The sequence below is a fragment of the Acomys minous genome, assembly GCF_964271855.1.
Source record: "Acomys minous genome assembly, chromosome: 19".
Classification (NCBI taxonomy): domain Eukaryota; kingdom Metazoa; phylum Chordata; class Mammalia; order Rodentia; family Muridae; genus Acomys; species Acomys minous.
Window position 1 is genome coordinate 16319145 of NC_140499.1, and position 15484 is coordinate 16334628.

The following is a 15484-nucleotide window of genomic DNA, read 5'->3' on the forward strand; positions in this document are numbered from 1 at the left end:
CTTGGTAACTTGCTATCCTTCCTCTGAGTGCCACCAGGCCTCCCCATCCAGGGGACGTGGTCAAAAAAGGGGCACCAGAGTTCGTGTGAGAGTCAGATCTCACTCTCCACTCAATGGTGGAGAATATCGTGTTCGTCGGCTAGGTCTTGGTAGGGGTTCGAAGTTTACTGCCTATTTCTCCTTGGCTGGTGCCTTAGTTTGAGGAGGACCCCAGGCCCCAGATCTGCCTGTCATAAAGTTCTTCTTGTAGGTTTCCAGGACCCTGTGGGTCCTACTATTTACCCATTCTTCCATGCTACTCTCGCAATGCCAGTTTCTATTCTCATTTGCCATATGAGGTTTCATGATCTGAAATAAGACCTAAGTGACATAAAAATAGTAATAATTATATCAATAACCAGTGTGTATGAGAGAGACAGAGACAGACCACAACAAAGGTGAGAGAAAATGCACATTTGGAAAACAAAAAACAATGTCAGCTAACCTCTTTCTTTTACTTCTTGTTATCTTATTCCCTTTCCCTGGACCTGGAGTCACCATTTGCTGCTGTTGTCATCGTTGTTGTTGCTGCTGTTTGAGAAGTAGGGTCTTTTATGTCAAGAAGGAAAACCCGTTGAGGGGAATGTCTCTGTAAAATCAAAGCCTAACATTCAGTTATGAGCTGGAGTAGGTACAGGGCAGACTGAGAGGGATCAGGGAAAGAGGGTAAAGTTTTCTTTTTGGCCAAAGATGAGCTTTTTCTAAGAGTGACCGAAGAAATGGTGAGTAGTGAGTAAAAGAATGTCGGGTTATAGGTAGTCATGTCGATGGATAGCTGTAAGCTCTGTCTGTGTGGCAGGAGTCTCAGCAGTTATCAGGGACAGACTGGGGATTCAAAGTGCCGTGATCATGACTAGTATTCTTGGCTTTTGTTAGTGTGGGTAGATGGAGAAGGGGGCCCATTTGCTGCGCATGTAGCCTTCCCTGATGTCGAGATTATGTCCCCATCATGCTTTGGGGAAGTTCTGGTGTTGGAAACATTGGAAGAGGATGCTGTCAGGGTTGAGTCCTTCCTCAGAGGCCGCAAAGCTGGTAATACCTACCTGTGCAGCTAACATTCTCCTCACAGTTTGACATCCTGAACCTGTTTAGAAGGTGGATGTTGAAGTCAGTCTGGCTGCTAACAGCAAACATTGGGAGCATAGAAAACCTTAAAGTCGTCTCTCGTGCTGACTTTAAGCATGTGAGATCAGTCAAAGGGGCTCAGAGTTAGATTCTCTCAGGAACATATGAACGTGGATTGACCATAAATGAATATAGACAAAATTAAGACAGTGGTTGAATACACATTGTCTAGAGAATAGCACCACAACTAAAGTTATAATAGATTTAACATGTAATAGTTTTTAACTCCAGAGATGCAACTCTAAAGCTGTTTACCAATGAGATGATAAACTTTGGCTTGGTTTTACTCTTATTTTGTAGTTCTTGTAAAGAAAAGGAGACATAAGCAGAATTATCATAAATATACAAATAAAAGTGTGTCTGTGGTTATGAAAAACATGAGGGGGGCGGACAGTCCTTTAATTTGATTAAGGGCCTTACTTTGATTAAACCCATTGTCTCTTTTTAATTATTATCAGTTATTTTAACTTCCATTATACTTTTCTGCTGTGTGCTTAAGACTTTAAAGGTGACCAAAATTAATCACCTTCTTTTTACTTTGATGGACATTTAAGGTCTGGCCCTCAAAGATTACCTGAGGTCAGGAGGAGCCTTCATTACTTGTTCCATTTATATGAGGATAAGTCCAAGTCCTTGCTTGACCATGGCTTCACCTGGAAACGTGGAGGAAGTTTTCCCTCTGTATTGACCTTCCTCTTTGTAGAATGGATATTACGGTCTCCTTGATTGGGTCTTTATGGCCTCTTTAAAAAACAGGCCGGTGATTCACCAGAGCTGCAATAGGGGTTGAATCTTAGAAGGCAAAGAACAAAAAGCTATGCCTTTAACCCCTCTCTCCACACTAGTAGAGCAACCAAGTACACCCAAAAGGTGTGTGAACACCAATTTAGTACTTTAATTGCTATGTAATAAAATCTGAGCAAAAACTAAGCAAAAACTTTTAAATAAACATTAATTAGATACACATTTTGTCCTTTTAAGTCAGTGCTTGTGTTACCAAGAACAGATAAATACTTACTAATTTGAGTAGAGGTTTAATGTCAGTGTATTGTACTTGGACCTTAGGAATGTGTATGTGCACGTGTCTTACAGAGGTCGGAGCTGTTGTGACTAGCTTAGCCATCCCTACTAGAACGACAGCTGTCAGCCTTTATGTGACTTTTGCGGATCCAAACTTCAGGTCCTTCTAGTGCCACAGCAAACACTCTTCCCCTCTGAGCCATCTCCCCAGCCCCGGATAAATACTTATGTCTATTCATCCTTCCTTTATATTTTTGGGGGTTTTTTGTTTGTTTGTTTGTTTATCTTTGTTTTTAGTTACCATGGAAAGTAATGGGCTTCGTTATGACATTTTTATATATTTTGTTTTCATCTGTTTCCCTACCTCACTACCTCACTCAGTGTTTGTTCACTGCGCACCTCAAGCAATCCCCCTTTCCCAGTCTTTCCAACTGCTTTCTTACAGCATACATTCTATTACCTTTACCCCTGTACTTAAGATTTCTTCCTTCCCTACCACAATTCCCTTTCTACTTTATTTATTTTTGCCTTCACAGAGAATTTACCACTTATTCATTATTTCACTAAGAATTGCAAAGACTCTGTAAAGAACAATCCTATAGTCCTTACTTGGTCACACATGTGCTGTGTTGGTTATACCATAAGATTACTCTGTAGCAGTGACCTCAAACTTCCTAATTCTGCAAGCCTTTAATACAGTTCTCCATGTTATGGTAACCCCCAACCATAAAGTTATTTTCATTGCTACTTCATAACTGTGATTCTGCTACCATTATGATCATAATGTAGCTATCCTATATTTAGGATATCTGATATGTAACTCCTGTAGAAGGGTAGATCATTCAACACAGCCCCCAATGGGTCATGACCCTCAGCTTGAGAACCACTGCTCTAGCATCATCTACAACCTACTCTTGACTATAGAGCGATATCAGAGGCTAAGAAGTTTACTTGCTTAAACATTTTTTTATTAGCAGCATTTAAAAAAATAATTCTCAAAGTGATTTTTCCTCCTTAGTACATGATATACTTTTGTATTTTTAAGTACAAATTGTCTATAAATTATCTTTATAAACTCTTTCTCTATATAAGAGAACTTTAAAAGCCATTTAAACGCATTTATGAGATAGAAAATATGTGACTGTAAGTTAGATGATGAAGTTACAAAGATATGTGGGTAATAGTTATCAGACTTAGCAAACCTACACGTTTGTCATGCAGTGTACAGTGATAGCCTGGGTGCTGTGTCTGCTGACGGGAACAGAGGAGAGGGATGTTGAGATCACAGGTCCTGTTTCGCTCAGGGCAAGCCTGCGCACTAGGCTAGGCTTCTGGTCTCACTGGGCGAGGTGGGAATGAGTTTTCCACTGGGTGTTACAGTTAGCTCTCGTGAAATGAGACTTGGGAGTTCCAAAAGCCTGTATGATACCAAAAGTGTTACAGCCCCTTGATAGGCTGCCATGCTAAGAATGCCAGAGGATGGAGGCAGACACCAGAAACCAGCCAGAAGGCAGGTCAGGTGAGATGCAGGCCCAGCGCGTGCTTCACTGGCCTTCAGCACTGATCTCCTGGCCATGAGCAGGCTTCAGTGGCTGCCCAGGCAGCTCCACCATCACTGCCTGACTGGCAGGGCATCCAGCGTTTGTTCTTCCTCTGAATAACTGAGTCTCAGATGGTGGTAGTGAAGGAGTGGGTGAGAGAGCAAGCAAGCCGCCTTTATTTTATGCAGTGGGAGGGATTTCGAGGGTGAGTATGTTTGACTCTCTGGGGCTAGGGATGCCAGGGATACTTGATCTATATGTAGGAAACAGCCCTGTCATAAGAGGGGAAAGCAGTGCTTAATTATCCTGAGGGGTGGTCATGCACACACACCTCTTTAAAGAAAACATGCATAATGGGAAGTATTAAAAGCATTAAGGAGAATGGACAGACTTTGTAAATGCATTATCACTGAGGACTCATGGCATCAGCATGACTTGAGCTAGGGCTTGAATATATTCTACTTTTATCCTAGAGCCATTACAACAGACAGGGACCAATTTCAGAGGGGAACCCACAGACATTACAAGGAGAAAGACATGCTCATTTGCTGTGATTGAAAAAAGAATTGTGGTAGTCTAAAGAAATTCATGACGACGTGCCATGGCTGTTCTGAGAAGGGCCTCAGACATGAGTGAGATGATAAGTTGGATCCTGAAACAGCACAGGTCCATTTGACAGAGTCCAGGAAAGCACTGAGAACTCACTAAGATACTGCTTCCCAAGGAACTCAACCTACTTTGGGAGATAACTGTGAAGATAAGTCAAAATTATAACAGAAATGAATAATTTTTGATGCATCACATGAGAAAGACCAAGTTCTCATACGGATACATCAGGGGAAAAGTTGATAAATGAGAATTAATAAGAATAAAAATGACCGTGCTAACGTGTGGTGGACTGGGGTGAGCACAGTGCCCATGTGTGCTCGCAGTAACTCGCTGTCCTTGGAACTAGGCTCCACAGGGCTGTCTGCTTAGTTGAGAATGCAGCAAGTAAATAAGAACAGAATGTGCCCGGAGGCCAGAGTTGCTTTAGAACAGGGAATTCAGAATGGGAGTGTCAGAGAGCTGTGGCTTAGAATTCAAATGATGAGAAACGGGAACAGTGATTTAACATCTTAGAAACTACACTGAAAAGTAATGTAAACACCCTCTGTTGGAATGAGTTAGCGTGAGACTTCCAAATGTGGCATCAGAAAAGGCCTGACTTGAAGCGAGGTAAGCCATCTAAGAAATGATGTGAGTAATTTACATCGCCTGAAACGTTGGTGGAAGCTGGATGATAGAAGTAAGAAGAAAGATGGAGCAGTTGATAGCTAGCTGGAGATAAGGTAACCACTAACTAAGTCTGGATAAGAAAGACTATTGCAGATGTCAGATATGAGGTAGAAATTAGGACCTGATGATAGCAGAAGAAGGGGAAACAGTGTGCTGAAAGTTTGAGAGCAGAACTGTTGAAAGAGGGAAAGTGCAGTCATGCAAGTAGGCACTCAGCACACAAGGTCACGGCCCACACAGATTTGTAGTAGATAGTAGGTTCAGTGTTACCTACAAATCCTAAATATTTGGGTTCCTGCCTCATCATACATTCTGTTCCTTTTTTTCCCTCTTGTCTATATACCTCTTTATCTATATATATGACCTTTGAATCAGGTTCTGTGTCTTACCTTGTACTTTCTATAAATCACTGCTTTCTATACCTTTCTTACTATTTTTATCACAGTAGAGATTTCAGCGTATATTTTTATCATAGTATTATTGAATAGATTTTGGATAACTAGTCTATTTTTAAAATTTTAATTTATCATAATTTATTCAGATTACATCTCAATTGTTATCCCTTTGCTTGTATCTTCCCATTCCCACCCTCCCTCTTCTGCCCTATTCCCCTCCCATAAACCTCTGACAGAAGGGGACCTCCTCCCCCACCATATGACCATAGCCTATCAGGTCTCATCCAGATAGCCTGTTTCCCCTTCCTCTGGGTGCCCTTGTAAGAGCCCATAAAAAATTAATTTACCTTTCAAAGCAATATGTAGTTCTCAAAATATTTGTTAGTTTGCTATGTCTGAAGTCTGTAATAGAAGAAAAAGAAGTTCTTGCCTTACCTATGTAGGCTCCCTGGGGTAATGCTAGACTCAAAACTTAGCAAACATACAAAAAGTAAAAATTTTTGAGGTAGAATATTTGGAAAGATAAACATGCAGAAAAGTATTCAAGTTGAGAGGAAATAAGTAGAAAAGAGGTTAAATATGAGGTTGCCTTAAATATGAGCATATTACTTCCTGTATCACATTGCCTGGGCGTAAAATGCTCTGTTCATAGGACCTTCACTGTCAGGTTCCCTGTCACCAATGGTTTTAATTCTGGAGCAGAAGTTTGCTGTCACATTCTTTATTATTATTAACACATTTTTCATTTCTTGGGGTTCTCTTTTCTTTTTGTTTGCAGCATATCTGAATATAAACAAACTCACATTGTTGATTAAAGAAATCATTTACATTTTAACTTCAAATATATTTTCTGAGACATAAGCATTCATTTGGTGCAATTATGTATTTAATGTTTTACACTTGGTTTTAACTAAAATGCTGAGAATTGGTAATGTTTTAATTTTTTATGAGATGCTCTGAATAGTGTGTGTTATATAACCTGCCTCAGTGAAAGATGATTTGACTAAAGATTACAACTAGAGATTGAGTTGTCATTAAAAAAATATTTTATTGAAGATTTTCTTTTTAATGCACAAAATACAATCAATTTTTTTCTGATAAGGAAGCTGCTCTAGTCCTTCAGTATGTAACCTTTTCTAGGTGGGGAGCAGCCCATTCCTCTCTGGAATGAGCATGACGGAGCAGCAGATGGAGATAAGCCGAAAATTCTCCTCTACTCCCTGAACTTACAGTTTAAGGTAAACTTTCTATAACAAGAATACTTTTAGGACCATCTTTTGTAGATTTCACCTTTTCCAAGCCTACTTTATTTGGGGTACTTTAAGTGCTTATACCTCCCTTCCAACCCACCTACCCTAGATAGGAGAGAAAGGTTTATGGGAAAAGTAGAAGTAGACCTTGTTGAATTCAGTTCCTGGGAGCGATTCCCCTGGCACAGTCAGCAGGAGTTCAGCAGACCAGCAATTCCATGAAAGTTGCTGCTGGGACCTGGAACAGCAGCCAGAACCTGGAGCCTCAAAGCCTTTGCTGAAGCGGTTCTTTCTAGGAGCGTCTTGAAGTAGAGCGATGAACAGCCAAACAATACCTAGACCCAAAAAGCCCCAGCCTCCTGTTTTGTGTGTGTGTGTGTGTCTGTGTGTGTGTGTGTGTGTGTGTGTGTGTGTGTGTGTGTGTGTGTGTGTGTGTGTGTGTCCATCCTCTCAAGAGTCCGTACGAGGATGTTTTTCAGCTGGCAAAACCCAAGCCCCCCGCCCCCCATGCAGTGGTTCGACCTCCAAGTGGATAAACATACCTGCTCTCTCACAAGTCTATTACCCATCCCATACTTGGGATCAAAACAAAAACATGTTTGTATCCACTACCATCTTTCTAATTGATTATTTTTGTGTAATTAAAACATAAATTTCAAAATAGTAAGTACAAATAAACTATAATCTGTTTATTCAGGGAAAAAACTTTAATGTTCAAATCTTCTATCAATACGTTTTACGTTTTTCTCCTTTTTTTTTTTTTTTTTTTTTTTCCTTTTGACACTGCCAGGCTTTGATCACAGGGCCTTATAAATGCACAGCAACCCCTTACTGAGCTACAAACTCAGGCCTCCATTTTTTAAGGGCAGGCACCAGGCTGCCCCCAGATCCTTACCTTCTTTTTTGCTTCTTTTTCCTTTTTTCCTTCCTTCCTTCTTTCTTCATTTTCTTTTTCTTTTTCTTTTTTTAAAAAGACAATCTAAACTATGCAGTCCTGACTAGCCTGCTGGAACTCACTATATAGACTAGGTTAGCTATGAACTCAGAAAGTCAACTGCCTTGACTCTCTAGTGCTGGGGTTAAAGGTGTGTTCTACCATGGACTTCAATAATAATAGTAGTAGTAGTAGAAATAATAGTAATTCTTATTATAATCATTATTATATGCATATATTTATGTATCTTGAGAAACTTCTATAGATTATTGAGATCAGCTTTATCTCCTGAAAGTTGTATTATTTTATATAATTGAAACAGTTTGGCTATAATCTGTTGAACATTTGATATTTTTAATCACTTCCTTTATAATTTACTCTGCAAGAATATTGTAAATATTTGTTTAGTTAATAATAATATTTGGGCTATGATAGAGTGCTTGCCCATGTGTGCAATTAATTAATTATCTGAGCAAAACGAGGCTCTAGGTTCTATCCTTAGCACCAAAGGTTGGGAAACAGTGCATGGCCAAGGAGCAAAACAAAAAACTGTAATACTTTACATCTTAATTAGCTCCTGTAAGAATAGTAGTGTTTTTAAAAGTTAATTATTATTTAATTAAAATTAATATATTTAACCCATGAACACTTTGAATTTTAAATAAAGATACTAAAATGAAATTTGTTAACTATAAAATCCTACTAATATAACTGAATTAAAGAATATTTGCCTTATACATATCCTATACATGCTTTTAAATGACTTTTTAATCATATTTTAAAAGATTGTGTTGAGACTGCATTGATTTATTCTCTTATTACCCTCATACCATCTACCCTGCTAGGGTATTCAAGTGACAGCCACCACCCCTTCAATGAGAGCTGTGAGATTTGAAACTGGACTGATTGAACTGGAACTTTCAAACCGACTTCAAACCAAAGCTTCACCAGGAAGTAGCAGCTATCTTAAACTATTTGGTAAATGCCAAGTGGACTTAAATCTGGCATTAGGGCAAATTGTCAAACATCAGGTTTGTATAAAATATGTTGTCTATTGGCACTCTTGTCTTTAAATTAATTTATGTGTTATAGTTTTAGAAGTAGTTAAGTTCCTTTATATTGTAAATTCTGATGGAAAGGTATGTAGGCCTTTAGAAATTTGTTTTGCCATTTCTTGGAATATTTTGACTATATACTACCTGGTGCAGGTTTGTACAAGAGTGCTTTCATGAGTCTTTATCCAGAATCTACAGAAACATTTGCTTTAATTTTTTAGTTTGTTAAGCAATATTTTTATTCGCTGTCTAGAGCTTTCACTAGTTAGTATCTAAAGTGTTAAGTTTACACCTTCCCTCTAGAATATTTGAAAATTTCATATGTATTCAATGCTAAGTATGTAAAGTTTTAGGAAAAAGCAGCAGCTAGTGGAGTTCTCTAATAAAGGTCTACTGTTTATCAGAGATAGTTTTTGTTGTTTTAATTTTGCTAAATGTGTTTTTTAATGTCCCACCTAATTTTGATTTGAAGAGTCATTTTTAAAATGCCAGTTATAGTTTTAAAAATTGATGACTACATTAACTATTTCAAATTGTTATCTGTAGAGAAGCTATTTTTTTTCCAAATAGAAATATTTTGAGAGGGAGAAATAAAAAGGTCTTACTTACTTTGAAACATTTAGTCCATCACCATGCTCCCCTCTGCTGGATGGCTGTACCACAGAGCCTCAGCCCTGTTCCAAGTTTACCTGTTATGTAGTTCTTCGTATTTTATATTAATTTTAAGCATTTAAATTTTACAAAATGGTACAAAATGTAAGGGATTTATCATTTAATGGTGGAATTGGGAGAGTATACTGTAGGTCTTTTGGGGAACAATGCTATTAATAATGTGTAAATTATTTTGGTAAAATTTGTCCATTATTTGATTCTGTTAAGCTTTTAATTTTATTTTAGGTTTATGAGGAAGCTGGTTCTGATTTTCATCAAGTTGCATATTTTAAAACTAGAATTGGGTTAAGGAATGCCCTTCGAGAGGAAATCAGTGGTTCTTCAGATAGGGAAGCTGTGCTTATTACCTTGAATAGACCAATTGTTTATGCACAGCCTGTGGCCTTTGATAGAGGTAAGAGTAAACCAGCCATTACTGTCTTCTAGGTGGTAAGCATGCTCAGGATACATGCTACAGCTTTCCAGTGCACATGTTTGACGGCTAAATGTCTCCTAAATCTGTAATGTGAACACCTAAGACAAGTCTTGCTAACTATAGTTTTTAAAGTTACTTTATATTTTACAATTATTTTGCTTTTGACATAAATAGGATTATTTTATTCTAAGTTTCAATCTTAAATGCTAAAGGTTTTTGTTTGGATTATCTACTGGTTTGTGTTTTTGCCTTTGGTTGATTAATTTATTCTAAAAATGTTTAGTGCATGGTAGCTAAAAGTGGGATTCAGTGGATAACAGGATCAGGATTTTTGCTCTCAAAACGCGTAGTGCACTGAAAAAGAGTTCAGGTAGACTTCTAAACAGAGTCAGTAATGCTTGTTGTAGATCGGAAGGAGTCTGTCCTGTTCTTTGGCTTTTAGAAGAGAAACAAATTCTTCAGTTTTGAGTGTACAGTCCACCAAGGAGACCACCTATTATTTACTTTCTTATCCCAGAATAGCCGGAGCATTCAGTACTCCATACAAAACATTTCCAAGTGAGAAAAGTGAGTGTTTATAAGCACAGTAGTCTAAGAGAAGATAGCAGCAGCTTTCAGAGAAGAAAATAGTTGGAAAGAAGACTGGTTAGATGGACAAACTCATGTTTAAGTTGTTTTTCAGAGAGAGTGATAGAGTGCTTCTGAAACCATGTAAAATTTCAGTTCTCAATGGTCTCAGATCTGTCGTTAGAATCTTCCCTTTTGGCATTGCTGCCATATCTGTGTTTTGCTGAACCTTTACTCCTCCTATGCATCTCCCATTTCACCAGTGTCCTTCACCATGCCTTACAGCACTGTCGGCTAGTGTGGGGCACCATTCTTAGGTTTGTCTCTTCTAGTGTCTTTCCATTTTTATCCTCTTAGACTTCCATACTATTGTGAGATGAAGATTTTCCTTTGGGTGTTCTTCTTACTAATAACTCAGATGACCTTGACCTTTCCAAATCACATTCTTTTAATATATATACACCTAGCATTGTGTCTACATACTTAGAAGTATTTGAAAGCAGTAACTATATAGTTGGTTTTCTGTTGGTAAGAACAAAGGCAACGTGTAGATTAAGAGTTGATTTGGGTTAGAGATAGTCCATTGGCTATAGAGTCATGACAGCAGGTAGCCAGAGCAAGAAGCTAGGAGACTGTATCTCAGCACTCTGTAATAATGGGCACTGCTATAAGCTCTCTGTCCACCCTCACTTGCCTATTTCCTCCAGCAAGGATTGGTCCTAAATTTCCCATAACTTCCCCAAATAGTAACATCAACTGGGGAAAAAGTTTAAATATTTGAGCTTATGACATTTCTCAGTCAAACCAACACAAAAAGTAAACTGTACAGTTAAGGTCAAGGGCCATGTTTGTTTGAACTTATTTTTCCACCCAGGACCAAATGTATAATAGGAATTCTACAATATTAAATGCATGAATGGACCTGGATTTTCTTTTTTTTTTTTTTTTTTTTTTTTTTTTTTTTTTTTTTTTTTTTTTTTTTTTTTACATTTATTTTTTATTTTTTTTTTTTGTCTTTTTTTTTTTTTTTTTATTAATTTATTCTTGTTACATCTCAATGGTTATCCCGTCCCTTGTATCCTCCCATTCTTCCCTCCCTCCCATTTTCCCCTTATTCCCCTCCCCTATGACAGTTCCTGAGGGGGATTACCTCCCCCTCTATATGATCATAGGGTATCAAGTCTCTTCTTGGTAACCTGCTGTCCTTCCTCTGAGTGCCATCAGGTCTCCCCATCCAGGGGACATGGTCAGAGGTGTGGCACCAGAGTGTGTGAGAACGTAATATCCCACTCTCCACTTTACTGTGGAGAGTGTTCTGTCCATTGTCTAGATCTGGGTAGGGGTTTAAGGTTTACCGCCTGTATTGTCCTTGTCTGGTGCCTAGTTTGTGCTATCTCAGAAAAATGGGAATAGGGCTTCCTCAGGATCCAGCTATTCCACTCCTTGGAATATACCCAGAAGATGCTCCAGCACACAGCAAGAAAATTTGCTCAACCATGTTCATAGCAGCCCTATTCATAATAGCCAGAACATGGAAACAGCCTAAGTGTCCCTCAGTAGAAGAATGGATAAAGAAACTGTGGTACATATACACTATGGAATACTATTCAGCTATTAAAAACAAGGAATTCCCAAAATTTGTGGATAAATGGATTGAGCTAGAAATGATCATAATGAGTGAGTTAACTCAGAAGCAGAAAGACTCAAATGGTATATACTCACTTATATCTGCATATTAGCCCAACGGGCATGTCCCACGAAAGCCTTCACTTACCAGGAAACAGAGACAGAGGAGAGGACATTCTAGTGGGACTCTAGATGTGAGATTCATGAGAGAAAGGCAAAGTAGAAGGACCCAGAGGGTCCTAGGAGCCTACAAGTAGAACATTATGATAGGCAGATTTGGGCACAGGGGTCCCACTCAAACTAGGCACCAGACATGGATTTTCTTTTTGTTGACATTAGGCTGTTGCTTGCTTTCTGCTTCACTTTTGTATTTGTCCATGAAAAGTATTGACTCTATTTTTCTAAAGAAACACTTAAGTTTTGTCATAATTCTAGTACTACAATTTCCTAGTAGTGGTTTTTATTAGTAATTATCATTAGTCATGAGGACTTTATGGTACTTGAGATTTCCTGGCTGTAATATATCACTGACTTTACTTTTCTTTCTGCCTGTTGCTAATTTGGAAAAGCTGTTCTGTTCTGGCTGAATTACAAGGCTGCCTATGACAACTGGAATGAACAGAGAATGGCTTTGCATAAAGATATCCACATGGCTACGAAGGAAGTGGTCGACATGCTTCCTGGTATCCAGCAAACATCAGCCCAGGCCTTCGGGACGCTCTTCCTCCAGCTGACTGTGAATGACCTGGGGATTTGCCTCCCTATAACCAACACTGCACAGGTACAGAGCATCAAGACACAGGAAGCTTTACCCTAGGAGTGAAAGCTAGGGGTCTCTGCTCAGCATTTCTGTGAACATAGAGTAATCATTTTAAGTAGAGCTGTTTATAACTTAAGTGAGGAAGAACTCTTAAGTCTTTAGCAAGTAAGTTTCAGAATCTTCCTATTGCTTTTTTAAAATAAGAGATCTTTGGATTAATCTTTGTATAAAGTGAAAACAAAGGGACATTTTAGAATGCACTTCAATACCCTCATCTGTAATATAGCAGGGCATTTCAGCTTGCTTACAAACTGTAGTAAGTATGGATATTAAATAATGATAAGGAAACTTTCAAGTTTATCTGTATATGAGTATTAAAAAGGATGCTGTCAAAAAAAATGCTGCCTTCATAGTTTAGGGCCAGTTTTCAGAATGCATTTGCACATGCAAATGTGGTTATACAAGAAAATGCTGTCAGCATTTGTCAGACCAAGAAGAGATTGCTCTAAGAATCCCATGCAGAGATGTATCTGTTACAGTTTTCCTTCAGGTCACTTTTAATATTTTAAATGTCATGGCAGAGATACTAAGCCTGTGAATGGAATGAATTTATATTTAGGGTTCTGATTGGCAGAGCAGTGCTGAGAGAAACTTGGAGTTCAAGATGGGCAGTGTTGTTGTATCTGAAGAGTTGAGATGTGGCAGCTTTTTAATGACATGACGAGAGAATTCAGGAAGGCTACACACACAAGAACTGGTTGTCATATTGAGAGTGTTTCCCCACTATTCAAGCAGACTGCAGAAACACAGATGATTAACCCTTTGCATGTTAAAGAGGAAAAAATGCACAAGGAAATTTGAGTAATGCTTAAACCTTTTTTACTAAGCTACTTTATATTATTTCTAGGCTTAACCCTTTCTAGATTTTTTATTCTTAAGAATATAAAGATTTCTAAATTTTAGAATCATTGGGTCTGGAGAAATGACTCAGTAGTTAAGAGCACTTGTGTCACTTTGGAAATCTATCTGGTGCTTTCTCAGAAAAATGGGAATAGGGCTTCCTCAAGACCCAGCTATTCCACTCCTTGGAATATACCCAGAAAATGCTCCACCACACAACAGGGACATATGCTCATCCATGTTCATAGCGGCCTTATTCATAATAGTCAGAACATGGAAGCAGCCTAAGTGTCCCTCAGTAGAAGAATGGATAAAGAAACTGTGGTACATTTACGCTATGGAATACTACTCAGATATTAAAAACAAGGAATTCCCAAAATTTGTGGACAAATGGATTGAGCTAGAAATGATCATAATGAGTGAGTTCACCCAGAAGCAGAAAGAGTCAAATGGTACATACTCACTTATATCTGGACACTAGCCCAAGAGGCATGTCCCATGAAAGTCTTCACTTACCAGGAAAGCGGGACAGAGGGGAGGATACCTATTGGGACTCTAGGCGAAAGAAGCATGGGAGAATGGGGAAATAGAAGGATCCAGAGGGTCCTAGAAACCTACAAGAAGAACATTATAACGGGCAGATCTGGGCTCAGGGGTCCTGCTCAAACTATTGCACCAACCAAGGATAATACGTGCAGTAAACTTCGAACCCCTACCCAGATCTAACCAATGGACAGGATATTCTCCACAGTTGAGTGGAGAGTGGGGTCTGACTTTCATGCGAACTCTGGTGCCCCATATTTGACCATGTCCCCTGGATGGAGAGGCCTGGTGGCACTCAGAGGAGGGATAACAGGCTACCAAGAAGAGACTTGATCCCTATGAGCATATACAGGGGGAGGAGGCCCCCCTCAGCCACAGTGAAAGAGGAGGGGAGGAGGGGAAAAGCAGGAGGGAGGGAGGAATGGGAGGATACAAGGGATGGGCTAACAATTTAGATGTAATGTGAATAAATGAATAAAATATTTTTTAAAAGAAAAATAATTTTAAAAAAGAGCACTTGTTCTTGCGGAGACCCTGGGTCCAATCCCTGCACCTGTATGGTGGTCTACTGTCATCTGACCCACTCTAGTAGAGTGGATCTGAAGCCCTCTTCTGATTTCTGTGGGTACCAGACATGCATGTGATGCACATACATAGGCAGGCAATACATTAATACACATAAAATAAAATAAACCTTTAAAAATAACTTTGTAAATTCACCTTTCACCTCATTTTTCCTGTGATATTTCTTTAGTCTAACCACACTGGAGACCTTGACACTGGCTCTGCTCTCGTGCTGACCATTGAAAGCACTCTCATCACTGCATGCTCCTCAGAGTCTCTGGTTAGCAAAGGCCACTTCAAGAACTTTTGTATCCGATTCGCTGATGGCTTTGAGACATCGTGGGATGACTGGAAACCAGAAATCCGTGGCGATCTAGTAATGAATGCTTGTGAGTCTGATTTATTTTCTATGTGAGACTTATAACTGTAAAAAGATAAAGGGTCTCTGTGTTGAAAAATTAATGGATGTACAGATATAGGAATGCTTTTTAGAAGTGAAACAACTTCAGGTTTCTGGTAAGGCAGCGAGACTTGTACTCATTTGAAATTTTGATCACTACCTGGTTTTTCCTGTCGTCAAACTATGAATGATCTGTACTAGAGTGGTGATTGCCAAGGCCCAGCTCACTAAAGGTAGAATAGACTACAAATCCACTGGCCTAGCATCCCAGCTCCAGTTGTTGCTGACACAGAAACGACCCGATGACCCAGCTCACATTTCCAGGATTTGAGAGTGTCGTTCTGAATTCCTCCAATTCCACTATTTATGTATGTGCTGATTTGAAAGTAGAAAGGTTTGT

At 38.9% G+C, this 15484-nt stretch overlaps 1 protein-coding gene across 8 annotated transcripts in view; it reads left to right on the forward strand.

Annotated features, from left to right (window-relative positions):
• The window catches only part of BLTP1 (bridge-like lipid transfer protein family member 1), a 181553-nt gene that overhangs the window by 120373 nt on the left and 45696 nt on the right, over window positions 1-15484 (forward strand). For all 8 annotated transcript variants that reach the window (XM_084768626.1, XM_084768625.1, XM_084768630.1 and 5 more), the window contains 5 exons: window positions 6539-6636; window positions 8428-8613; window positions 9535-9703; window positions 12487-12698; window positions 14875-15073. In XM_084768626.1, coding sequence (XP_084624752.1) covers window positions 6539-6636; window positions 8428-8613; window positions 9535-9703; window positions 12487-12698; window positions 14875-15073 — 864 coding nt within the window. The remainder of the gene's footprint in view (window positions 1-6538; window positions 6637-8427; window positions 8614-9534; window positions 9704-12486; window positions 12699-14874; window positions 15074-15484) is intronic.